This window comes from Anabrus simplex, chromosome 1, assembly GCF_040414725.1.
Source record: "Anabrus simplex isolate iqAnaSimp1 chromosome 1, ASM4041472v1, whole genome shotgun sequence".
Taxonomy (NCBI): domain Eukaryota; kingdom Metazoa; phylum Arthropoda; class Insecta; order Orthoptera; family Tettigoniidae; genus Anabrus; species Anabrus simplex.
Window position 1 is genome coordinate 856,989,897 of NC_090265.1, and position 26,124 is coordinate 857,016,020.

A 26,124-nucleotide genomic window follows, 5' to 3' on the forward strand; every position below is an offset into this window, starting at 1 on the left:
ACAAGTTTCTTGAAAAAATTATGGCCTACAAGTAAGCTGGTAAGGTTCAATTTTAGAATTACTATAACTGAGTATAGTTGAAAACTTGAGTTATTAGTCTCGAGAGAAGTTTCAAGTTCCTTTGGCCCTTGAGCTGATTTGATCCTAAAGTTTGGGATAGGAGGAACGTTTCTTGAAAATTCACATACCGGGTGTGAGCTTGTATTCGCAAGATGTTAAGAGAAATGGTGTCTGCGCCGGTCTTGTGTTATTGCGAATAGCTTGAATGCTGCCTCGAGTTCTTGCCAAGTGTTGATAAACGTAACCACGATAGGTTAATATGGTTGTTTGATCCGTATTGACTAGTCTGAATGTATTACAAAACTGTTTAAAATAGTCTTATTTGAATCCGCCTTGTCAATACACTTATTAATGAAAGAAAACTATTTATTTAACCATACATGTTTTGGGAAGTCAACCATTCCCTTCATCAGTGGTCAGTTCTCTGAACTGGTTTCTGGAGACGCTGAGGTGCCAGAATTTTGTCCCGCAGGATAAAAAAACATTAGATCGGTAAAGAATGTCGCTCTTTCATCCTCCATGGAGATTGCCATAAGCCAGCCTGCCATAGCAGAACATTTCTACAGTACAGACCATGAAATCCTCTTTGACCAGGCGAAGGTCATCGCGCCTGTAAAAGACTTCTATGCTCGACTGTTAAGAGAAGCCACAGAGATAGAGCTGTGCCCAAAAAATCAACAGGGAAGACGGCTTCAAGTTATCAAATACATGGAGACCTGTACTGCAGAAATACATGCATAACACCACCATGGAACAACGGGAGTGCTCACAAAACCATCGACAGAGGGCGGTGAATTACAACACGACAATCCTTAGGTCCTACTAGTGGGGTAGGCCGTGGATAGTACAGCCATGACTTCCACGTTTCTTTGAACTTCTTTGCTCACTGTCGGAAGCATAATTTAACTTGCCCTGATGAAGGTCAATGCAATTTGGCTGAAAGCTCGGCTTCATTAAATAAACATAGTGCCTTTAATCCAGTACTCATTTATTTATTTACGTTAATATTATGAGCCACAAAAACCTACGTTCATTACTTAGATGAAACATATATACATTGAATGTACAAAGACAAACCAATTGGCATTTAAAAGTTCTGGTTTTGGTTTCAAAAATTGTCATGTGTTCGTGGAACACAGAATAGAACTGCTGGTCCTGCTTCAATCTACTGGAAACTAATGCACTATCGCAGTTGAGAATATACTGATTGAAAGTTTATACACTGATACGAAACACATGGCACTTTAGTGTTCTTGGATATGAGTAAAAATGCTGTTGTTTGTTTGCACAACTCGGCATAGACTTATCGAGCAGTCCTATCACGATCAACCGGAATATGTGAACCTTTTTCTAAAAACCAAAACTTGTTGTTTATTACAACCACACATCACATGAAACGTTTGGTAATCAGCTGAAATTATACATTGGCCTGAGATGCTCAGTATTTAAGAAAGATTTTGGGCCTGTCAGTTTCTCACAGCAACCATTAAAAACTACAAAGAATTGTGTAAACTGTCTGATGGAAAACTGGGATTTAAACTCATCACTCTGTAACCATCGGTAGAAATATTAGTTCCTTCAGTCGGTTTGGGAGCAAAAGAATGGGGCTGCCTCTCCAATGCATCAATTTCACTGCAAATTATTTCTTGAAATTTCAAACGCACTGCACGATTGCAAGAACGAGGCAGAGACTTCAAGTCAGGCAGCAGGCTTTTTAGAAACATGAGGTCGTCATCCTTTTCTTCGGCTATATCTTTCTGAAGAAATTCCAATTTTTGCTTTTCTATTGCTATCAATGCTTCATTCTTAGTCAACATTGCGTCAATATCAGGACGTGACCTTTTTCTTTTCTCTCTATGCATACTTTGAGTGCTTACCGATGACACGTCCAAAGGTATCTCTTCCTGAGGTGATGTCTCTGAAGAAGGTGGTGTAGGGCCATCTTTTTGAGTTCTAGGGACTACTTCATTTGCTACTTCTGCAGACAAGGAGTAGGCGAATGAAGAAACTCCTAGACTGGAACTTCTAGCTTCTGATATCATTGTATCACACAGGAAACTCATTAGTTGAAAAAACTGCCAAGAGCTAGTTGTCGTCCCTTCTCCACCGGTACCAGATCTCGGCTTTTCAATTTTGTTAATTTCCTGGTGAAAATAGTCGCGCAGTGTTTTCCAGCCGGATCTGGCATGTGTGACTGAAAAACAGAACAAGAAAAGAGGGTGAGAATGATTCACTAATTAAAAGTTACGATCATGATTCAAACATTGTTGAAATATGCAACTATCCCTCTAAGTATGCCATTTTAGTTCGTATCCCTGCTTCGCTTATTCTCACCAGCCGTATTTTTGAAGGTGTTTCAGTTTTCCTTACTTGCTAATGCACATACTAGGGTGATATCTTAATACAGTTTCAAACACTTTGGCCGCTGTTCATTTGTTTGTATGCTTAACCCATCCCTGAAGAAAAAAATAAATAAATGGGAAAGAACAAGTCCGTCACTAATCTTAAAAGCTCTAAATTTCAGAAGACACAATTATATTACATTTCGTCTCCTTCTTTTCAGATTTCTTGCAACTGGTGACTCGTTTGCATCTCTCTCCCTTCGCTTTAGAGTGGGGAAATCTACAGTAGCAGCTATTGTCAAGGATACCTGTAAAAAAATATGGGAGGTCCTGCACGAAGAATGTATACCGGAGCCAATGACAGAATTGTGGTATGATGTAGCAAAACAGTACTCTTTGAAATGGAATTTTCCTAATTGCATCGGCAGTATAGACGGAAAACATATTGAAGTAAAATGTCCGTCTAAGTCTGGCTGATTGTACTACAATTACAAATAGTATTTTTCAATAGTGGTTCAGGCTGTAGCTGATGCTGACTGCAGATTAATTGCAGTTGATGTGGGTGCTGCAGGCCATCAGAGTGATGGACATCTTCATTGTTTCAAAAATTATAAGCTGGAATTTTGAATGTGCCTGATCACACGGAATTGCCAGAGACACCGTACAAGGTTCCATTTGTCCTTGTAGGTGACGAAGCTTATCCTCTCTTACCATATCTGATGAGACCGTTCCCTAGACGAAACTTAAATGATAAACAACTTGTGTTCAATTACCGTCTATCCAGAGCGAGAAAATGCATAGAATGTGCTTTTGGGATCATGAGTGCTAAAAGGAGAATGTTGCACAAACTGATTGAAACGAACGTTGATCTTGCAATTTCTATTGTGAATTCTATTTGTGTATTACACAATTTTGTTATTGCTGAAGAGGGTATTGATCCTCAGTTCATGAGCGTTGCTATGGCCTCAACAGCAACAGTACGAAATAAAGAGTCTGGTTCGCACTTCCGCTTCTCGAATTCAGCTAAACAAATTAGGGAAATACTAATGCATTATTTTAGTGGACCTGGAAAACTGACTTGGCAGAATAATTATGCTATACCGGAAAACATTGTGGAAAGAAATGCTGAAGTAAACAGAGAGGGACTAGTTACACATTAATTTTGATGGTGTCATATTTTCACTGCTAATATTTTATAGTGCTAAGAAAAAAATGAGATTCTCTTCATTTAGTTAAATGGTAAACCTCATGTAACTAAAGTCAGCCTTATTTTATGTATCTGCTATATTAATCGTTAAACAGAGTTGAGAAAATAAAACCAGAACACCAGTCAGTTTCGTATTATTATTAATAATATTGAATACTTACCATCACAGCCCACCTCTGTAGCTACTTCGTCCCAAAGTTTCCTACTAATCGTATTGTTTTTGTACAACGCTGTTTTGGGATCCCATAAAGGTCTCCTCTTAAACACAGCACTGATTAAAACTTCTTCCATGGTGAAAACTGTGCGAGCTAGTAAGCAGTACGCTGGATTTAGAAACACTGCTGCCTGTCGAGCTGCGAGGCAAGCAGGAGAGTTGGCATAGCATGTCCTTGAAACCTTTGCAGCGTGCGGTGTGGACGGTCTCATTAGAAGAAGCTGAGTATCTAAACGGAGCATGCCGCTCACCTTCCTGCGTACTGCTTACTGCCAAGCTCGCTGTGTGCGGTGTACGTACCCTTAGTCTGGTGTGGACTAGACCAAAGTCGTTACTTTCATTCACCTGTCTCAGTCTCAACCTTGGCTTTGACAACATGAAAGTGACTGAGGTATGAATGATGCTAGTAATGCCATTCTTTATGCAGTTCGTATGTTGCTCACAGGGATGGTTGGTGCGGGCATTTCAGTGGTCTTGGCAGACTGATTTGTAACAGCAGCTTCTGGCTCAGTAAGGAAAACAACAAGTAACTACCTGACTCCTTATTTCCCTAGGACATGTCTTCAGTGATACTTGGGCCACTTATGATGGCTGTTGTGGTCCAAATAAGCCTCCGAGCTGAGCACTCAACAACATATATAGTAAAACGTACCGATGTTATACACCACATTCAGTTGGGTAATGAGGTATCAACCGATACTATTTGAGTATGCTAACTCATCTTTCACAAACCATTTGTCCGGCACAGATTTTAAGTTGGATTTTCAATGGAGGACACATATGACCAGTTATCAATCAGGAGAACGATGAGGATTCAAAGCAGTGTTCCTCTTATTTTGTTGTGTCTATGGATGATAATCGCTTATCGTACATACTGTTCAGCGATCTATTGTATATACTAGTCAACTATACGAAAATACAATTTTATAATTTGATATCTATGTGAAAAATAAAGTCTTTGATACAGCTTAGAAATACTACATTATTTATAGGATACTCCTGTGTTAAACTCAGAACCTTCTGCTACTGTATGTCTTTGCTGTAGGATAGTCAACCCATGCTGCAGGGATGATGTATAATAATTGTTTTCACTATGATGCACCCAGTGGAGAAGGTTCCAACTGATATCATATTCTAGGGTTTATGAGGTACCTATCAATGGTTATGGCATGTGTTAAGGTAGTCACGTCCTAGTTCGTAAACCGTGGACAATGGCTGAATGGCCAAGTATGTGGTCTTGATAGTCAGAATACCAGTTGCTATGGAATAAGAGTAGGCATAGAGCAACTGTCAGACCTCCTCACACAGCCAATGCCGCTGGTCATCTCTCCAACGATCTAAAGGACTTCAACACGCATTACGTAGCGGTTTCTTCTACATCCAAGACTCATGTTGAACTCCCCTCTTTAGACTCTCACTGAAGATAAAACTGCACAGCTTTACGACTGTAAGTATACTAAATTCCATAAATATGGAGAGAATGAAACAATTTTACACATGTTCAAGATTTTCCTCAAGCATTCTACATTAATCGACCTTGCTAACTTGCTGTTCAACCAGCATTTTTACCTTGTATACTATCAAACAGACTCTTATTTTTGTTATTGAAAAGTTTTAATACATATGTAGTTAATCCACACTCTTTTTGTTGAATGTATAGAAACACTTGTATATTTTGCAAAAACTTTGTCAATATTATGGCTCCTATTTGTTTTGATTGTTTAACTTAGCATCAATACTGGTATGTTTTGACGTTATACTTGCATTTTATCCCCATTAGATGGGAAGATAATAATATACAATCCTCTAAAATCTTAGGTTATAGTCAATCAATCACTACTGATCTGCATTTAGGGTAGTTGCCCAGGTGGCAGATTCCCTATCTGTTGTTTTCCTAGCCTTTTCTTAAATGATTGCAAAGAAATTGGAAATTTATTGAACATCTCCCTTGGTAAGTTATTCCAATCCCTAACTGCCCTTCCTATAAACTAATATTTGCCCCAATTTGTCCTCTTGAATTCCAACTTTATCTTCATACTGTGATCTTTCCTACTTTTAAAGACACCACCCAAACTTATTTGTCTACTGATGTCCTCCCACGCTATCTCTCTACTAACAGCTCGGAACATACCACTTATAAGTTTTATTATTCATCCACCTATTCAATACAATACAATATTGTATTGAATAGGTGGATGAATAATAAAACTTACAATTGTTATTTAATACAAATATTTTCAATACAGACCCAAAAATGAATTTTATCACATGTGACATACCACTTAATCGAGCAGCTCGTTTCCTTTCTCTCAAGTCTTCCCAGCCCAAACTTTGCAACATTTTTGTAACGCTACTCTTTTGTCGGAAATCACCCAGAACAAATCGAGCTGCTTTTCTTTGGATTTTTTCCAGTTTCTGAATCAAGTAATCCTGGTGATTGTCCCATACACTGGAACCATACTCTAGTTGGGGTCTCACCAGGGATAAATATGCTCTCTCCTGTACATCCTTACTACAACCCTTAAATACCCTCATAACCATGTGCAGAGATCTGTACCCTTTATTTACAATCATATTTATGTGATTACCCTAATGAAGATCTTTCCTTATATTAACACCTAGGTATTTACAATGATCCCCAAAGGGAACTTTCAACCCATCAATGCAGTACGGTAATTAAAACTGAGAGGACTTTTTCTATTTGTGAAACTCACAACCAGACTTTTATCCCCGTTTATCATCATACCATTGCCTACTGTCCATCTCACAACATTATCGAGGTCATTTTGCAGTTGCTCAATTCAACCATCCACTGTTAGTAAACTGTGATCCACCAAATGTATCAAATAATCATACATAAATTATTGTAAACAATGTTTTCTTATGGGACAATATTACTTATGCAACATCTGGTTCAGAGCTCTAGTTTAGAGAATTGAGTGGCTGATGATGCTTGCTAGGACAAGCGAAACATGTACCACAACAACCTAAGCAGAATAATTTTATCCTAGTCACGAGGATTGTAAAGTATTGAAAAGGTGTATATCTATAAATCAATTGTAAAATTTGAATATAGGAGTAGGCATCTCAAACATATTCTGAATTATGGCCCTTGTTGTACTCGGGCAGCTAGGATTATAGTACAAGCCCAGTTTATTCAATCTCAGTTAAAATTGAACTGCATGTTTAAAAAAAAAATTTGTGTGGCTATTTCTAGCCGAGTGCAGCCCTTGTAAGGCAGACCCTCCGATGAGGGTGGGCGGCATCTGCCGTGTGTAGGTAACTGCGTGTTATTGTGGTGGAGGATAGTGTTATGTGTGGTGTGTGAGTTGCAGGGATGTTGGGGACAGCACAAACACCCAGCCCTTAGGCCATTGGAATCAACCAATTAAGGTTAAAATCCCTGACCCGGCCGGGAATCGAACCCGGGACCCTCTGAACCGAGGGCCAGTACGCTGACCATTCAGCCAACGAGTCGGACAACTGCATGTTAAAATAATGTAACAGTAAATTTAACCAAATTAGCATTTAACCAGCAGTTAACAAGCAGTTAAATCCTGTTTGTTATCTCAAGAAGTATTAAATATGGCAGGTGCATTAGGTACAGAACTTCTGTAACTTGAATATTTGGAATACCTAAATAGGCCATTTCAAGAAAGAGTTGGAAACAGAAAATATAATTTCAATTGATTTGACAGAACAGCTCATACGTCTCTATCCTTTCAACACAGTTTCCATTTTTTTTTTTGCTACGGGCTTTACGTTGCACCGAGAAATAGGTCTTATGGCGACGATGGGATAGGAAAGGCCTAGGAGTTGGAAGGAAGCGACCGTGGCCTTAATTAAGATGTGCCTGGTGTGAAAATGGGAAACCACAGAAAAACATCTTCAGGGCTGCCAACAGTGGGGTTCGAACCCACAATCTTCCGGATGCAAGCTCACAGCCCTGCGCCTCTATGCACACGGCCAATTCGCCCGGTGTTTCCAGTTCTAATGTGAACTCTGTTGTACCTTATTTCTTCTTTGTACTTTCATTTAAGGACTTACTATAGGAGTTAATTGGTATTTTATCACCCAACAGAATACCTTCTAGTTTCAAATTATGCTCTAACCTGGCAGTTACTGAAAATAGTGCTGCCATGTGCAGAACCGGATCAACGAGCAATAACATTTCTTATACACATTTTTTAATCAGATACAATTTGTAAATTTCATCTTCTCCGTTAATTTCGGCTGGTGTGTTTCTCCTCCTGCGTGGTATCTCTCCACCCTGCCATCGGCATTTTCTTTCTTTGCATTTCTTTCCATGTTTTATTTGTTTAATTGTCTGCCTCCGTAGGGTAACGGTTAGTGTAATTAGCTGCCGTCCCTGGGGGGCCCGGTTCGATTCCAAGTACTGCCAGAAATTTAAGAATGGCAGGAGGGCTGGTATGTGGTTGAAATGGTACATGCAGCTCACCTCCAATGGGGGTGTGCCTGAAAAGAGCTGCACCACCTCGGGATGAGACAAGAGTTTACTTATTTGTTTAACTGTATGTTTGTTAACCTCAGCATGCACATTACAAAATTTCTGCCAAGCCTCACTTTTGACTTTCAGCACAGATCCATTGGTTCACTTTTTTCTGTGTTTTGAAATAATTTCCAAATGAAGAGAAATTTGAACCATGCATTTTCGTACTCTCGGCTTTTTCCATATTGTGTTGGTCTATTCTGCAAGGGGAAATTCAGAGTCAAGACAGCCACTTTATGTTGTCTTCAGGCTCTGTGGATTACAACTGTACTCAAACAAAAGCTTATGGTTTTGCCATTACCTTCTCAATTCATACCGATCATGACTCTCATAACATTTAACAGCATGGTACTTAAAATATCCCAGGAAATGCTTGGATAAATGCAAGAATCTTAACATGTTATTTAATTCTTGACATGGTGTTAACAAACAGCTTGTTAGGGTCGCGTAGTCGTGAGCTTGCATTCGGGGACGGTGGGTTTGAATCCCACCGTCGCCAGCCCTGAAGACAGTTTTCTGTGGTTTTTCAATTTTACACCAGGCAAATGCTGGAGCTGTATCTTAATTAAGGTCATGGCAGCTACCTTCCCAATCCTAGCCCTTTCCCGTCCTTGTCCTTGCATCACAGAAAACTTCTATGTGTTAGTGCGATGTTAACCAACTAGTGAAAAAAAAAAAAAAAAGAGAGAGAACCTTGTTAGTATTCTTTAAACTGAGTTTGAATAAACTGGGCCATAACCTGTTAGTATAGTTTAACCCCTTACAGGCGAGTTTCTCACTGGGACTATGTCTAAGTAAGTAAGTACGCAGGTAAGGTAGCAAGGTAGCATCCTGCTTCACAGAATTTATGAATCTCATCATAATCGCTAACTGTACATACTGTTTAGCGATCTATTGTATATATCGGTCAGCAGAACAAAATTACAATTGTATAATTTGAAGTCTGTGTGAAAATACAGTTGCTCACAGGTACACTAACAGAATTTACCGAGCTCAGAATATTTTAAGCTAGCTTTGGACGTACGAGAGTAACGGAGTCCCACTTCCATTTGACAGGTGAAGGACTGCTCGCAAACAACTTCAATTCACAAAATGTAAAGATGGGATGTTTTCACCTAATCAAAACACTACACATATAAAAAATGTACATTTATATTTCAAGTCACAGTACTAGTTTCAGCCTTTATATAATTATAATCCTAAATTCTAAAATAGCATACATTTTGTGAATTGAAAATCCATCAATGTGGAACAACTAGGCAAACAAAATGCAATTTGATGGGGAGCTATCAATGTGAAAGGGGCTTATGGAAGAAAAAAAGCAGAACTGACTGAGTCAGCAAAGAGGATGTGTTAAGGAGTTAATGATATCTTGATGAGGGGAGGTAACAAAGAAAAGAGAGGAGATTATAAAGTGTCCGTAACAGATGTTAAAAAAGGAAAGGGCAGTGTGTGGTGTTGTGGTGTAGCACTATTCATCAGGAGCACCATATCACGCAACACAGTTTCTGTTAGGCATGCAAATGAGCATATGATGTTCTTAGATTTAACCAGTTGCGTGCACTGAACCCCAGCTACCCCAGCACTGCCGGGGAAAATAATTTTGTATTTAAATTTTCTTATTATTCCTTAGAATAATTAGAATTAGAATAGTTAAACAAACTGCAGACAGCTAAGTCAAGGCAAGTACAGCTATCTCGATAACCCATTTGCTCTACTGCAGTCCAGGTCTCCCCAGCGAGCTTGGTTTCTTTGCCGGTGCGAAAGAGAGCTACTCCAGCGAAATTCAAGTTGCTTGGTTAAAGCATGAGCTGTAAGTCTCCTTCTCTTGGGGAGGTGAGATGATAGCTGTTGACCTCGCCCGAGATTCCCAGCATCTTATCACAGCGAAGCAGCTACCTTGGGTACATGTTAGTTAAGACTCAAAGTGTTCAGTACCAGACACCAGAGGCTAGAAGAGAAAACAGTATAGCCACTTATATATAGTCTTGCTAATAAGAATAGCCATTTTATGAAATCAATAATTGTAATAAAAGTATTTATTTTATTTTTGGATTTTGGAATGTGATAAGTTTTTGGGAGCAATTCATTGATGCTACGTGTAGAGTATGTTTTTCGATGCTCGCAGAAAAATATTAAGGTTGCCAGAGCCAAGCGCGTAGTACAAGAATTTTGTATTTGGTTGTTGTATACAAGTGGGTCTGTCTGGATTATAGGTGAAATTTTTACAAGTTCTGTGGCATTCTTCGTGAATATAACGGTGGTATACATCGCGAGGATTATTTTCTCTCGTTTATCATTGCTGTACCTATGTTCAGTAAGCGAGTGAAACTGTAAAACTTCAATGACGGGAAAATACCTGCTAAATTTTGCTCATTCTGTTTAGGTTAGGCTTTCTAAGTCAAAAAACAAAAAGTTAATCTCAGTATATTTCTGTAAAAACAATGACTGTACTATTACGAAGCATCCGCGGATGAAACTGTAAGTGCATTGTTTAAAATCTGCTGTAGCTTAAGTTATGATGGTGTCGTCACTGCCGTGAATACCAATTTCGAAATATTTGCTAGTATGTGGTTGAAAATATTCTTATTCTAGTAAGTTATAATTTCATGCGTTCTTTAATATCTAAATTGTCTTACTTATTTATTTATTGCCTGATCTGTTTGCTTGTTATATTTTCACTTAGTTATCGAGTGAGTTTATAAAATAGTAATGTTGGCTTTAGAGAGAGTGATGGAGCTGTGATTGCTTTAAAAGAAAATAGCACTGAGCAAGTGGCCGTGCAGTTAAGGTTGCGCAGCTGTTAGCTTGCATTCGGAACATAGTGGGTTCGAACCCTACTGTCGGCAACCCTGAAGATGGTTTTCTGTGGTTTCCCATTTTCACACCAGGTACACCAGGCTGTACCTTAATTAAGGTCACGACTGCTTCCTTCCTACTGCTAGCCCTTTCCTATCCCATCGTCGTCATAAGACCTATTTGTGTCGGTGCGACAAAAAAAAAAAAAAAAAAAATTGCCACTGGGGTAACGAACATGTTCACTGCACGCCACTGGATTTAACAGTAGGAGGAATCAGGAATAGAACTGTCTCAATGTATTCACCATGTGAGGATGCAGGTGAGGATGAAGTTGGTAAGTATTCATACCAGACATCGCAAGCACTTCCAAGTGTTCAACTATTATACTGGACAGCTTGCTTACAAGACAATACTTTTGGAAAGTGGTTAGTCGGACTGCAGCCTAAATAAAATTTTCATACAAATGGAGAGGCAAAGACCATTCCGAACACATTACGACAAGACGTCAATTGGCAAGTCTGGAACTGGTGATGTCATTTCTTCCAAACTATTTCATCAAAAAATATTCTCAATTTTCCACAAATGATGGGTAGGATTTGTTCATCCTTGGATTCATACTCGGATCAATACACCATCTCGGCATCAATTGCATTAGTAGAAATGCTGTAACGTTGGATACAAACTCCAATGTTCTGGTCCTCATAGCAGTGTCAAGAATAACATCCAGCCTGGTAACGAACCTTGTGATCATGCGAGATGTTATTTTATAGTGGTATTTGAACTGATGCAGGAAATACTTGCTGGCTTTGAAACTGGGAATGTCCAGGTAGATAGCTACTTCTTTTGCCCACTTATTTAAATGCCAGTAGTGAATTGTGTGTCCTATGTGTATATCATGTTCATTCCAGAATTTGGTGTACATATGCTTGCGAAGTATTTCTGTGTTCTAGTGTCCCATTTCTCTCAAGCACCTTCACTATTTGCCTCACTCTTTTCCCGTGATGTCTTGAATTTTTGGGCAGTTGGTGCAATGGTTTTCTATGCAATCTAGGCACTGTCATAAATACTAGTATTGCTTTTTCAGAGAGCTGTTTTTAGATCCTTTTTAGTTTCACTGTGCGAAGTGATGGCTCATGATAGGATAGGGCTAGGAGTGGGAAGGAAGCGGCCGTAGCCTTAATTAAGGTACAGCCTGAGCATTTGCCTGGTGTGAAAATGAAAAACCATTGGAAACTATAGAAAACCATCTTCAGGGCTGCCGCCAGTGAGGTTCAAACTATCTTCCGAATGCAAGCTCATGGCTGCGTGCCCCTAAGCGCACATCCAACCCGCTCGGTGTCACATTGCATGCTGGAGTCCCCAGTGTATCGGTATCTTCAGATAAAGTATCCGACGTTCCATCATTTCCACACCACAGTGTCTGTTCTTCCCACATGACAGTGCTGCCACAGACATGTTGTTCCAGTAGGTTGTACAACTCCCATGCAATGCGCTTGCTGATGTATAATGGAGGCATGTTGACTGTTTGGTAATTATGCTTCACCTCATTCCGAAGTGTCTGTACCACAGAATTAGGATTACAAGTCATTCTGCTAAATACACAATAGTATATTCATATTCCGCATAATGTACACAAGGCAGGATACTTGTCTGGTATGCACAGTATCACATTACAAGATTGCTTTGTAAAGCAGTATCACATAACGACATTATGGCTCTCCGGTACAGTGTGTTCGGCATATTATGACTGCAAACATTACTGCTGAGCGCCCTACTTCCATAACCCTTGTTTAAAAGTTGCGGGTGGTGGTGAAGTGACACATTTCACTCTAGTTCTCCTTGTTAGTGTATGAAGTCCAGCAGACAACCTGTGTGTTTGAGCCACCTAACTGAGGCTGACATGGAAGGGAAGTAGCTGTGGCAATGCAATGCATTGATCATAGAAGGTGGTTCCATGAAATGTTGCAAGGAAGTTACAATGTTAAGTCACTTGCACTGTGAAATTTGTAAAGAAAGACTTTCACAGACAATACCAATATGTATGTATGTATGTATGTATGTATGTATGTATGTATGTATGTATGTATGTATGTATGTATGTATGTACACTGACTGACAGAGCAAATGCAACACCAAGAAGGAGTGGTCAGAACTTTATGCCAATTGCAGGGTAGACTGACGTCACTGAGGTATGCTCATGATGTGAAATGCGCCACTGTGCTGCGCACGTAGCGAACGATAAATGGGACACGGCGTTGGCGAATGGCCCACTTCGTACCGTGATTTCTCAGCCGACAGTCATTGTAGAACGTGTTGTCGTGTGCCACAGGACACGTGTATAGCTAAGAATGCCAGGCCGCCGTCAACGGAGGCATTTCCAGCAGACAGACGACTTTACGAGGGGTATGGTGATCGGGCTGAGAAGGGCAGGTTGGTCGCTTCGTCAAATCGCAGCCGATACCCATAGGGATGTGTCCACGGTGCAGCGCCTGTGGCGAAGATGGTTGGCGCAGGGACATGTGGCACGTGCGAGGGGTCCAGGCGCAGCCCGAGTGACGTCAGCACGCGAGGATCGGCGCATCCGCCGCCAAGCGGTGGCAGCCCCGCACGCCACGTCAACCGCCATTCTTCAGCATGTGCAAGACACCCTGGCTGTTCCAATATTGACCAGAACAATTTCCCGTCGATTGGTTGAAGGAGGCCTGCACTCCCGGCGTCCGCTCAGAAGACTACCATTGACTCCACAGCATAGACGTGCACGCCTGGCATGGTGCCGGGCTAGAGCGACTTGGATGAGGGAATGGCGGAACGTCGTGTTCTCCGATGAGTCACGCTTCTGTTCTGTCAGTGATAGTCACCGCAGACGAGTGTGGCGTCAGCGTGGAGAAAGGTCAAATCCGGCAGTAACTGTGGAGCGCCCTACCGCTAGACAACGCGGCATCACGGTTTGGGGCGCTATTGCGTATGATTCCACGTCACCTCTAGTGCGTATTCAAGGCACGTTAAATGCCCACCGCTACGTGCAGCATGTGCTGCGGCCGGTGGCACTCCCGTACCTTCAGGGGCTGCCCAATGCTCTGTTTCAGCAGGATAATGCCCGCCCACACACTGCTCGCATCTCCCAACAGGCTCTACGAGGTGTACAGATGCTTCCGTGGCCAGCGTACTCTCCGGATCTCTCACCAATCGAACACGTGTGGGATCTCATTGGACGCCGTTTGCAAACTCTGCCCCAGCCTCGTACGGACGACCAACTGTGGCAAAAGGTTGACAGAGAATGGAGAACCATCCCTCAGGACACCATCCACACTCTTATTGACTCTGTACCTCGACGTGTTTCTGCGTGCATCGCCGCTCGCGGTGGTCCTACATCCTACTGAGTCGATGCCGTGCGCATTGTGTAACCTGCATATCGGTTTGAAATAAACATCAATTATTCGTCCGTGCTGTCTCTGTTTTTCCCCCAACTTTCATCCCTTTCGAACCACTCCTTCTTGGTGTTGCATTTGCTCTGTCAGTCAGTGTATGTATGTATGTATATATGTATGTATGTATGTATGTATGTATGCCCCTTAGTGCTGTTTTCTTATGTGGGATTGGGGATGAAGGTGAGATGAAATGATATGGCATTTTTTAAATAGTTGGATGCCCTACCTGATGCCAACCTCAGTTAAGGAGTTAATGAAGATGAAATGAATGATGGTGAATGCAAATGGGTAAAGAGGTGAAAGGACAACAATTCCAGTATAATTTATTAAATAGGTGGTACCAGGACTCAGATGAACTTGATGTGAAGTTTTTGTAAGTCAACTTTAATATTAAACATAACTTGAAATTCATATTAATTCCATACTTCAACATGACAATGTAAATTCATTTATAAGGTAACAAATAACAAGTATTGTTCTTACTCTATAAAATTATTTTGTACCAAGTAGCTTAAGATATTGCTCTCACAGATAACATTGAAGGAAGAATCAAAGCAAGTGCAGAATCAGACAACTGGAACTGTGCCCATTTTGAAATACTGCAGTTAATCAATCTTCACCATAATTCTAATAAATTTCATACTCTTTGTCAAGCTCTAAACTGAACATCCCTGATTTCTTCCAGAGGGATAAAATCATATAGAAGGAAGAATTTGAAATAAGTGCAGAATCAGACAATTGGAACTGTGCACATTTTAAAATACTTGTAGTTATTCAAACTTCATCATAATTCTAATAAATTTCATACTGTTTGTCAAGCTATAAAAAGAATTATCCCTGGTTTCTTGCACAGGGCTAAAATCATGACTGTTTGAAATACAAACATACAAACAGTTAAGAGGAAAAATTTCACATTTTATACACCTTATAACAGAAGGGTGGAATTTTGCAGAATTAGGTTACATTTGCACATGGAAATTAGGTATACAAGTTTGTTTGCCAAAAAGACTTTGATAGACTAACCATAGCAAATCACTTCCTCTAACCTACTGAAAGTGCTTGGTCATTCTTCTACTTTGGTTACTGCTGGAGTATACTACTAATTCAATGCACTTGATTTAAATTTGCTTTATTGAATATACACTGCATGACAAAAAAAGTTAAGCACCCAGAAGGAGTGATTGAAAGTGAATGAAACTACATATGATGAAAGACCATGTGCCATTATTGAACTGATTACAGTATGGGATGAAAGAGACAAGGTCGTTGGCAGTTACAGGTGGAATGTTGCAGTTCGGAATGGTGTCAAACAGCCTTTGGGGCTAGTTTGTCCACAGTTGTTGCAGCTGTCCCTCCAGATCCTGCAGGTTGGTACTGCGATGGAATCCCCTTCTTATGTCATCCCACACGTGTTCTATGATGGAGAGGTCTGGGGATCTTTCTGGTAGAAATACTATATTTACATTTCTGCTAAATATGTTACCTCTTATATTATTTTCATGTCTCTCCTGTTTAAGCTTTCTTGATAATGATCAATCGCTGAATATTCATAAAAAAATATATATATACTTCAACATTTTTGGAAGCGAGTTTAAATCCTCTATGATCTCTTCCATTTTTTCCCTGTGGTAATCTGAGAAAGGAATGTAAAGGTAAGTAGTACAACTCTGCACAGACTATAAACATTTATAACATTTGAGAGAAGTGAGAAATGATATGCATCTACACTATGTTCCAAAAGTTATCATACCCATTTAACTTCCAGTTTTACATGGAAATCAAACCACAGGGATGCAAGATTTTTCTTCAAAAATCCCACATGCAATAGCCTGGATTTGAATCCTGATAGGTTTTTCAGCAAGCCTATCAATATACACAACAAATAGTTTGTAGAATATGTAGTTGTTTGAGGAACTAAATGGTGTGTAGTGACAATAGAAAACAAGGTGGCAGGATACATTCTAGATCAAATGATAATGATAATGATAAATTGCTGGAACACCTACCTCCAAGAATGAAATACATTGAATAAATGGAGATAACCCCACGGGCTTTCTACTTGGGAGTGAGAGTTGGCAACCACAGATCTCCTAGCAGAGTGTAGGCCGATTGCAGAAACGGTATTTAGACAATGCCTAGGTTAAACAATGTCTAAGTATGGCTGCCACATTGCAGAGATGTTATTTATCAGTTAGACGCTGTCTAAAACCGATGTTCAACCGGTCATGTTTAAACACTGCCGAGAGCACTGTTTAACCTCAAATGAGAGTAGTGAATCACAATCAGAGGTAATTTGTATTATCATGGTGAGACGATTCTGGGAAGAAAGGTTAGTCCGATGGCCTCTTTGTGGGTCGCCCCTCTGCTAAATCGCAACAATTCGTTTGACATGCTTGGGGAGATAGATCTTAAAATAAGGTTTTGTTTTTCGACAGACCTGTTTCTTGAGACTGACAAAGTGACAGACCAGTAACTGTCAACTTGAATGCAATTCTTGGCAACCTATATATTTTATTATATACATGGGGTAATTTCCATGGAATTATAGGTCACTTCGACTACATACCTATCAGAATTACGTGTCCCATCGTCAGAGGGCTGTCACATACATCAACCGGGAGGGATTCACTTATATTTACTGCCAAGTAAACACACATAATAGTGAAAACTTAAAAATAGGTTGTATGGGTTTTTTTATATACCGGTATATAATCGTATAAGTTTTCGGTAACTATCATATAGGAAAAGGCAAGTGGTGGTGATTATTGTTTAAAGAGGAATGAGGAAAAAGAACCGTGGCCATAATAACAGCCCTAGAATTTGCCTGGTGTAAAAATAGGGAAACTACGGAAAACAATTTTCATGGCTGCCAATGATGCGTTTCGAACCTACGACCTCCAGAATGCAAGCTACATCTATGTGGCCTGTACAACACACTCGGTTACACATTACTATTGCTTCATCTTCCCTTCGTTGAACCAACCATATTTATGAGTAGATTACACTCACTGTAACAATGCTACAATGAATGCTACACTTCCCCGTAAGGTGGCGTGTCGCTTTAGTGTTGATAATATTATGAGATTTAATTTCCACCGAAAGCGATACTCTTATCTGTGGACAAGTCATGCTCAGCCACATTTGAGTAATGTGTAGGAAGACAAACAGCTGACTGGTGTTTGGCGTGTGCACCGACAAATTTCATTGGTTGCGGCAAGCAAAGAGTTGCATGAAAGATACTTCTGTCTCCATTTTCAAACCAAAATTGAAACTTTAAGCGATGTCCAGTTAAACATTGACTGAACATTGTTTATGCAATGGAAGATTGTGCTTGACTAGACGGTATTTAGGTAGACGATGCCTAAGGCTTAAAACTGGTCATCATTTGTGTAATCGGCCCTATGGATTTAATTATGCCAGGCTTCTTAGTTCCATCTTTCCTGCTGGACCTCTCTTGGTCAACTCTTCTTCTCTTCCAACCTCGATGGTACTGGGTTTGCAAGGACTTATTTTCATGCCCTCATGGCCCTTCCCTTTCTTTTGCCTATACCCTCATTCTTCAAAGGGTTGGACCTCTTCGATCTTTTCCTCTGATTGATGTTAAGAGAGGGTGGTTGCCCAGTTATATTTCCTCTTAAAACAATAATCACCACCACCTCACCGAAGTATACTGGACCACCAGTATGGGGAATAAAACAACTACACACTGATTAGGTACTCATGGGATTCTCCCAAAACCAATGTATCCCAAGTCATTAAAAAAACAAAATTATCTTTTCGTAATTATATTAACAGGCATCAACAGTAACTGCTATCACAATATCTAGAGGAGAGAGACGAGTTTATTTTTCAGCTGGATGGACTGGCTGATGAAATACTTGAGAGCAAACTTGATGTGGTGACCCCTGTACTTGCATGCTCTTGGTGTGCGACCGTTTTTTGTGTGTACGTGTGGCCAGAGATGGTGTTGCAGTACGTACATTCTGCCATTGCCAATTACTTGCAGCACTACATTCTGCTGCAATGTGGAGGGTAGATGTTGACACAGCTGTGAGCCAAACAAGAGTTTTTACTGCGCCCACGATCACAGTCCTCCTACCTGGTCTTTTCCCAATTATATGTGGTCAGCACTAATGTAATGTAAGGTGTCCATTCATCCCTCTTTTCCCAGGACAGTTCTGCTTTTTGTCAAAATGTTCTAATGTCTTGAAAGTTTTATCGGGGAGGCTCAAATGTCCCACCTTTTTGTGATTCTGCTTGAACAATGTATTTTATGCAACATTATTTTGTTCTGCAGTTTACTGTGCAAGTATATATGTTAGGAAGTGTCACTTGTACAACGGCCCAACATTGTGAATGATGTTAAGACGAACATATTATTATTGGAAATGAATTATGCACTTTTCATTTCATTTAAAACCTGCCAAGCTGCATAGGTTGCAATAACATTAGAAATAATAAAGATGAATGTTCAAAGAAAAAGTGCAAATGAAAGTATGAGCAACTATCTAACCTTAAATGGATAGGCTTAATGCTTAATACTCTTTACCTTTTACAGTCAATCTTTTGTGTTATTGGTAGTACTGGTGTGATTTTAAGTTGTATTTTTGAATTTAACTGGTTTGGTTCTTCCAGTAGCTATAGAGTTTAGATTTTACATCTATGAAATTACTGTTTCAACATGCTAAAGCAAAGGTGTATTTGTAACAGCAACATAAAAAATGAGTTTTATCGTCAGTAATGAAGAAACTGTAAAATGTATGCTGTACAAATCAAAATTTGATACTGGACATAGTGTCAGTGATTAGTACCACTATATGAGTGACACCGTGCGTCTGTGTTGCCTGTGATTAGTACCCATTATACGAGGAACACTTTGGGAATACTGGCGTCCGTGATTAGTACAAGTAGGTGAGGAACACCATCGGTTTGTGTTGCCTATGAGTGGCGCCATTATGTGAGAAACACCATAGGTCTGCGTTACCTGTGCGATGTATAATACTTGTGAGTTGTACCATCATATGTGGAATACTGTAAGTCTACGCTACTTTTGATTAGTACCCCAACATGACAAATACCGTAGTTCTACTTTACTAGCGATAAGTACTATTATGAGGGGTCATTGACCTGGATTTTGGACCCCTTTAGCCAACAAGCCTCCTCGATTCAGGATTGTGCATTATAAGTGGTCCCTTGGTCAGTAATACTATTTTTATGTTAGTTTTTGGGTCGGATCCACTAATTGTTTTAAATTCATATCCCTCCATCCATTCTTCATGACAATTTTATTTTAGTCAGTGGATGATTTTGAACTTCAAATTTGTCATTACTAGAGCCCGGATTTCCATGCACTATCAAATCTCAAAATATGCATGCATTCATGCACTATCATATGGCAAAACATGCACAATAAACTGGAAAATATGCACTATCAAAATTCAGTTCCTTTTGAAACATTGTACAAAAACTACAGTAAATTCTCCAAATTGTCTTGATTTAAGCTCATCCGTTTATCTGTCAGCACATTCTTAAGCATAGAAAATGATCTTATTACGTCACAAGAAGTGATAGGTGCATACTTCAATGAAGACATTTGGACAAAGTGAGGTCAAGTTGTACGTCTTTTGCATTTTCACCACAATACGTCTTTTATAAGCTTGACGAATTCAAAATCAGAATTTGAACGAATTAATTTGTTCAACTTATCTCTAGCTGCCGCAGCTACTTCTCCATGCAATGATTGCAGACACATTCGAATGTCCTCAATAACTGGGAACGATTGCCTGCTGCGATAACAGAGACGTGTGACGAGTGAGAGTTCCGGGTAGGAAATTCCAGGATAACAACGGAAGAGAGTTCAATGCAAAACCAGAGTTTGTAAGCTGCTATCTCAGTAACGCGGGGCCACAGAAGTGCTACACAAGTTTCCTTTTGTTTGTCTAACATAGACGAAAAATGAGCCATCAATGATTAATGCACAATTTACGGTTCAATTTATTTATTCCTAAGAAATAGAGATCAACGTGGGGCCTTCCGACTTACGTCATTGTTTACTCAAGCTACAGATAAGAAAGTGTTTGGTTAATTGGATTATAGAACCTGTAACGTATGCAGGCTACTAACTTTGGTTGTCACAGAGGATGCCAGGAATACATTCTCTCCGTCTCTTAGTAATAGACATACTGTAGCCTAAAACGTGGAAAAAATTGTCCCAAATTCTGCAAACTGACATTCAGAAAAGGCACTATCATGCAAGTTAACAATATATATGCATCAAAGTCAGAATAAAAGCCATATTATGCAATATTAAACGTCCAAATATTCGCTCTTAAATCCAATGCCCCTTCTACCTTAATATATCTCAACAACATCGACAATGATATCAAATTTACAATAGAATCCGAAAGTAATAAAACCCTAAATTTTTTAGATCTAACCATTACCAGGCGCCCATCCTCTTTTGAATACAAAATCTACAGAAAACCGACATACAGAGCCACAACCATCAAACACGAGTCATAAAAGAGCTACATACAATAATTTAATACAGAGACCATTTAATGTACCCATGTCCAATATAGAACGTAAAAAAAAACTCAACACTATACGCAAGATCGCATCTTATAATGGCTACAACAAATGTTTTATAGAACGCATAATTTATAAATTTAAACACCAACCCAAGACCAAATTACAAAAAGAAACACCCAAAACAAAAACATATGCTACGTTCACCTTTAACTCTGACATCTTCTGATTAACCAATATTTAAAAAAAAAGAAATGTCAATATTGCCTTCAAAACTAACAACAGAAATTTAGATATTTTCTACAATTCCAAATCGGTTAATGTACAAAACCCATTTGATAGATCAGGTGTATATAGGTTTCATTGCAATGTCTGTACCAGTGTTTACCTTGGACAGACTGGCAGATCATTTAATATCAGATACAATGAACATGTCAATGCCATAAAATATAGAAAATTTTCGGCAATAGGCCAGCACATACAGGAATACAAACACAATTTTTACGGTATCAACAAAGACTTGGACATCATCGAAACAATAAATAAAGGCCCACTCTTAGACCTAATGGAGCAATGTTACATTACCCTAGATCAATATTACAATCCCAATTACAATCTAAATGATATTTTGGAAAAACCTACAATTTTATTTGACATGCATATTTCATTGATGAATAGTTTAAAAATTCCTAAAAATCAATCAGTACATAAAATATTACGTAGCGCGCTAGCTTACTATCCTCGACAAAGCCCACGCCCCCCTGACACACAGATACACGTGACCTCAACCTCTCCTGTTTCCCCTTCCCCTACATAAAACATCCCGCCTCACAGCTGAGCCAGCCGGCTGTCGTTTGACATTCAGCATTTGTTCCTCACTCTCTCTACACGCTGTTACATTCAACCTGAGGTGAGTTTCATATCTTCAATTCTTTCCTATAGTACCGTGCTTCATTCTCAATAACTCATACTCAATTTACAATTTCCTTTTTAGGTCCATGCTGGTTCGAGATTAATACTAATTACTGCCCACTTCCACCTGGCATATAAAATAATATTCAAGATCTCAACCATAGTTTCGGCCTCAGCCATACAGTTATTTATCTTGAAAAAATACTACGAAGCAAGTTTCAAATACTAAAATAAGATTAAACATATCAGAAATCTGCTACTCCTTATATTAGTCAAACATAGACTGTTTTGTCAATAATTTTTAAGAAAGAAGAACCTGTATATATTATCAAACAGTATAAGTTGCATGTCATGAGGAACCAAAAAACTGTACTTTAATAATGGCATATGTTTTGTAGAATCATTTATCAATTTTATATGAATTTCCTGTACATCAACTACACCAAATTATAGACTTTTTCAATCACCTAAAAACCAATTTTAGATGCACCAAATAATACTATATTTTTAAAAAGACATGTTACTTGTATAATACAATGGGTCAATGTTATCTAGCCATTTCTAATGTTTTTCATGTAGAATAGGACTTGCTGTTAAATAACTGTGGTTTAAAAATGGCAAATGCTTTGTAGAATCACTTATCAATTTCACATGAATTTCTTGTACATAAGCTACACCAAATCATAGACTTTTTCAATCATATACAAAATAATCTTAGACGCACCAAATAATACTGTATTTTTCAAAAAAGACATGTTATTTGTATAGTACAATGGGTCAATGTTATCTAGCTATTTTTAATGTTTTTCATGTAGAATAGGACTTGCTGTTAAAAGTATGCCAAGCATACATTCTATACTGATTCTATAGCATATTTTTGCTTTTTTGAATGTTCCTTGCTATAAAACTCTCAATGGCTGATGATGGCATAGTGGATTGCCAAAACCAGTCCCAAAGATGTATTTTACAATAAGTCAAATAAATATGTGATGTTCTAAACAGACCATTATGATAATGTATTGAATAGGTGGAACCTTTAGCTTTACCAAGCATTGTAAAATCTTGAGTCAATACGGACAAAAAATGAAGTTTTTAATACTAAATAACTTAAATCCAAAATCACCCAAATATGCATTATGCATCAATTTTCTCCTAAAGGGGCCAAAACATGCAAACATGCAGGGAAAAGGAACAGTTATTTGGAATTGTTAAGCCATAAAACGAATATTTGCGAAGTTTGAGAAGTGTACCTAGCGTATTTAAAAACATGCATTTGCATGGAAATCCGGGCTCTAGTCATTACATTTCGTACCATTAGGGGCCGATGACTTAGATATTAGGCCACTTTAAACAACAAGCATCATCACCATCATCAAATTTTCTGTCCATTGATGAGTGCCCTGCCATCCTCAAACCCTCTTCTACATTTTTTTGTTAGCCAACTACAACTTTTACCACAACAATTACTGTAAATGTATTGAGAAACAAGAAATCACAGTAGTGGATGTCTAACAAGAAATAAACAAGTTACTGAAAAAATGACAATGCAGTGTGTCTGAAAGGTTTTTCACTTCTGTTGTACATGATCAACTAAGAAAACTGGAAGAGGAGGAGGAAATTACTTTAGAAAAATTTCACAGTTATGCTGACATCTTCTATGACCTTTGCACCGAGTATATTAGTGAATGGTGTTTATCATTTCTCACATCTTTTAAAGTATTTGATTGAGTGATTTTTGAAAGGGAGCAGCTGAAATGGAAGAATATTCAGGATCGTTGTGCTTTTATTAAAAGTATTGTACCAAATTTTTCTGCTAATAACAAACTGTTTGAGGAATTTTCATGCGTACAGAACTACTTAAAAAGTGAAACTAAAGACAGTGATGCAAGAAATAATGAAACTATTTGGGAAAAGTGGTGTAAAGATATCAGTCTGCAGAACAAATTTAAGAAGTTATTTAGGATCATTTGTGTGCAAGATACAAAGGTCAATTTGAAGTGTTCACTAAATTTTGTCAATGACATTTTTGTACCCCACCACAAAATATAAATTTCATGTTTCCATATTGACAGCTAAATTAGTAATCTTTAAATCACTATAAGGAGGATACTGTTTAATAATAAATCATTATTATATTGATTTAAAGACTATTAATTTTTGTACCCTTTAATTTTTCTCAATTGTCCCAGGTTTATCCTAAATATTTTTTAAATTTCCCATATTTATATAAACATTATACGGACACCCTACATTAATGTGAATTACGCTCAGTTTTACAGTTGGATATGACATCAACCCAACGTGAAGGTAAGTATTCACTATTGTGCATTTTTGTGATGGTTTGTATTGTGGTGTATTGTATGCGATGTGTATTAAGACGATACAAACACCCAGGCTCCTAGCTAGAGGAATTAACCAAACATGTTTAAAATCCATGTCCTGTTCTGGTATTGAACTCAGGGTCCTCTGAACTGAAAGCCAGTATACTTCACTCTTTGCCTTTAGCCAAGAAGATGGACCCTTATCACAGTCCTCTCTACATCACAAATAAGAGTACATGCTAAACATAATACATTCATTCCAGCTCTAACCATGATGCCATACAAATGTCCACACGGGTGTTATATGCCTTTATACAGAAATGAATTACCCTTGAAAGAAATTTATCAGGTAACAGAACAAGGTTTTTAAAAGGACAGCTGATGAATCGTCCACAATTCTAGGCTAGCATATATTGTATATCTACCATAGTTGTATACAAACTTGGCAGCCAGAGGGAAATTGTTACTGACTTATACATGTCAAGATTAAGCACCCTCTGCCGTACATGACATGACAGACTACGCTGACAACCTAAAAGGACAGACTGTTGAACGAAGAGGAACCCATAATGGGCAAACAGCACCCAACTTACTGGCATATTCATGAATTTCTGGGCATATATCTATCCGTCGTTGGTTTTTATCATTCTTCCAAAGTACTTTTGATTTGCTTGTTTATATAACTTGTTTTTTCCTTTCTTCTCAGTGGAGGAATTAAATTACTGTAAAAAAAAAAAGTCACAACTCAATCATTAAAAAAGACAATGAGTTAAAGTTGGAGTAACTACCTGCCTACTGACACTTATTACAATCTCTAGTATGGTACCTAAATTTATAGAAACATAACAAACATTGCAAAATCAGAACAATAATTTTTACACACTCAGTATGATCACATGATAGACAACCAAATCTTTTAGAAGCTAATCTTTGACCGCAAATGTACTTCTTCAGGAAGTACACCTTTAAGGTAACATTCAAAAATCATTTTGGCAATAATTACATTCTCATCTTTTCATATACCTTTTTTTTTTTTTTTTTTTTGCTAGTGGCTTTACGTCACACTGACACAGATAGGTCTTATGGCGACAATGGGATAGGAAAGGCCTAGGAGTTGGAAGGAAGCGGCCGTGGCCTTAATTAAGGTACAGCCCCAGCATTTGCCTGGTGTGAAAATGGGAAACCACGGAAACCATTTTCAGGGCTGCCGATAGTGGGATTCGAACCTACTATCTCCCGGATGCAAGCTCACAGCCGCGTGCCTCTACGCGCACGGCCAACTCGCCCGGTTTTTCATATACCAAAATTAAAGTTGTAAATTCTTCACAATTCCTGCAAAACCTGGTATGTACCAAAAACTGTATTAGTCTGAGAAATAGTACAATAACAACAAGAAAACATTTTGAACTTATGAATTTTTCTACATACTGTAGATATAAGCCTACAATTTTGAAAGCAACTTTCTGGTTGCTGACAAACCATACTCGCAGTCCATCCTCACACAGCTCACCTGGTTAGTAACTACAGTTGTCAATAGGTTGCATGCAAGCTTGTTCACATGTAGTTGAATGGGGTGCTGCACACAGCAACCAATGTAACCAATGGTTGCGTCCAACTCAGCATTCCAGTCACAAAGCAACCTGTTGCACAGTTGCATTGTAGTTGCTATCTTGTGACTGGTACAACAATATGAATGAACAAATCACGAATATGAAATTTGTGAAAGAAGTTGAAAAATATACTGAACTCTACAACTATCAGATGCTAGGCAAGGAAAGACAGAACAGAAAAAGCATGGATTGA

At 38.7% G+C, this 26,124-nt stretch overlaps 1 protein-coding gene across 1 annotated transcript in view; it reads right to left on the reverse strand.

Annotated features, from left to right (window-relative positions):
* Positions 1-1,035: 1,035 nt before the first annotated feature.
* Positions 1,036-26,124, reverse strand: part of LOC136857636 (ankyrin repeat, PH and SEC7 domain containing protein secG) — a 109,745-nt gene continuing 84,656 nt past the window's right edge. The window contains exon 6 of the mRNA XM_068225260.1: positions 1,036-2,254. Coding sequence (XP_068081361.1) covers positions 1,554-2,254 — 701 coding nt within the window. The 3' untranslated portion in view covers positions 1,036-1,553. The remainder of the gene's footprint in view (positions 2,255-26,124) is intronic.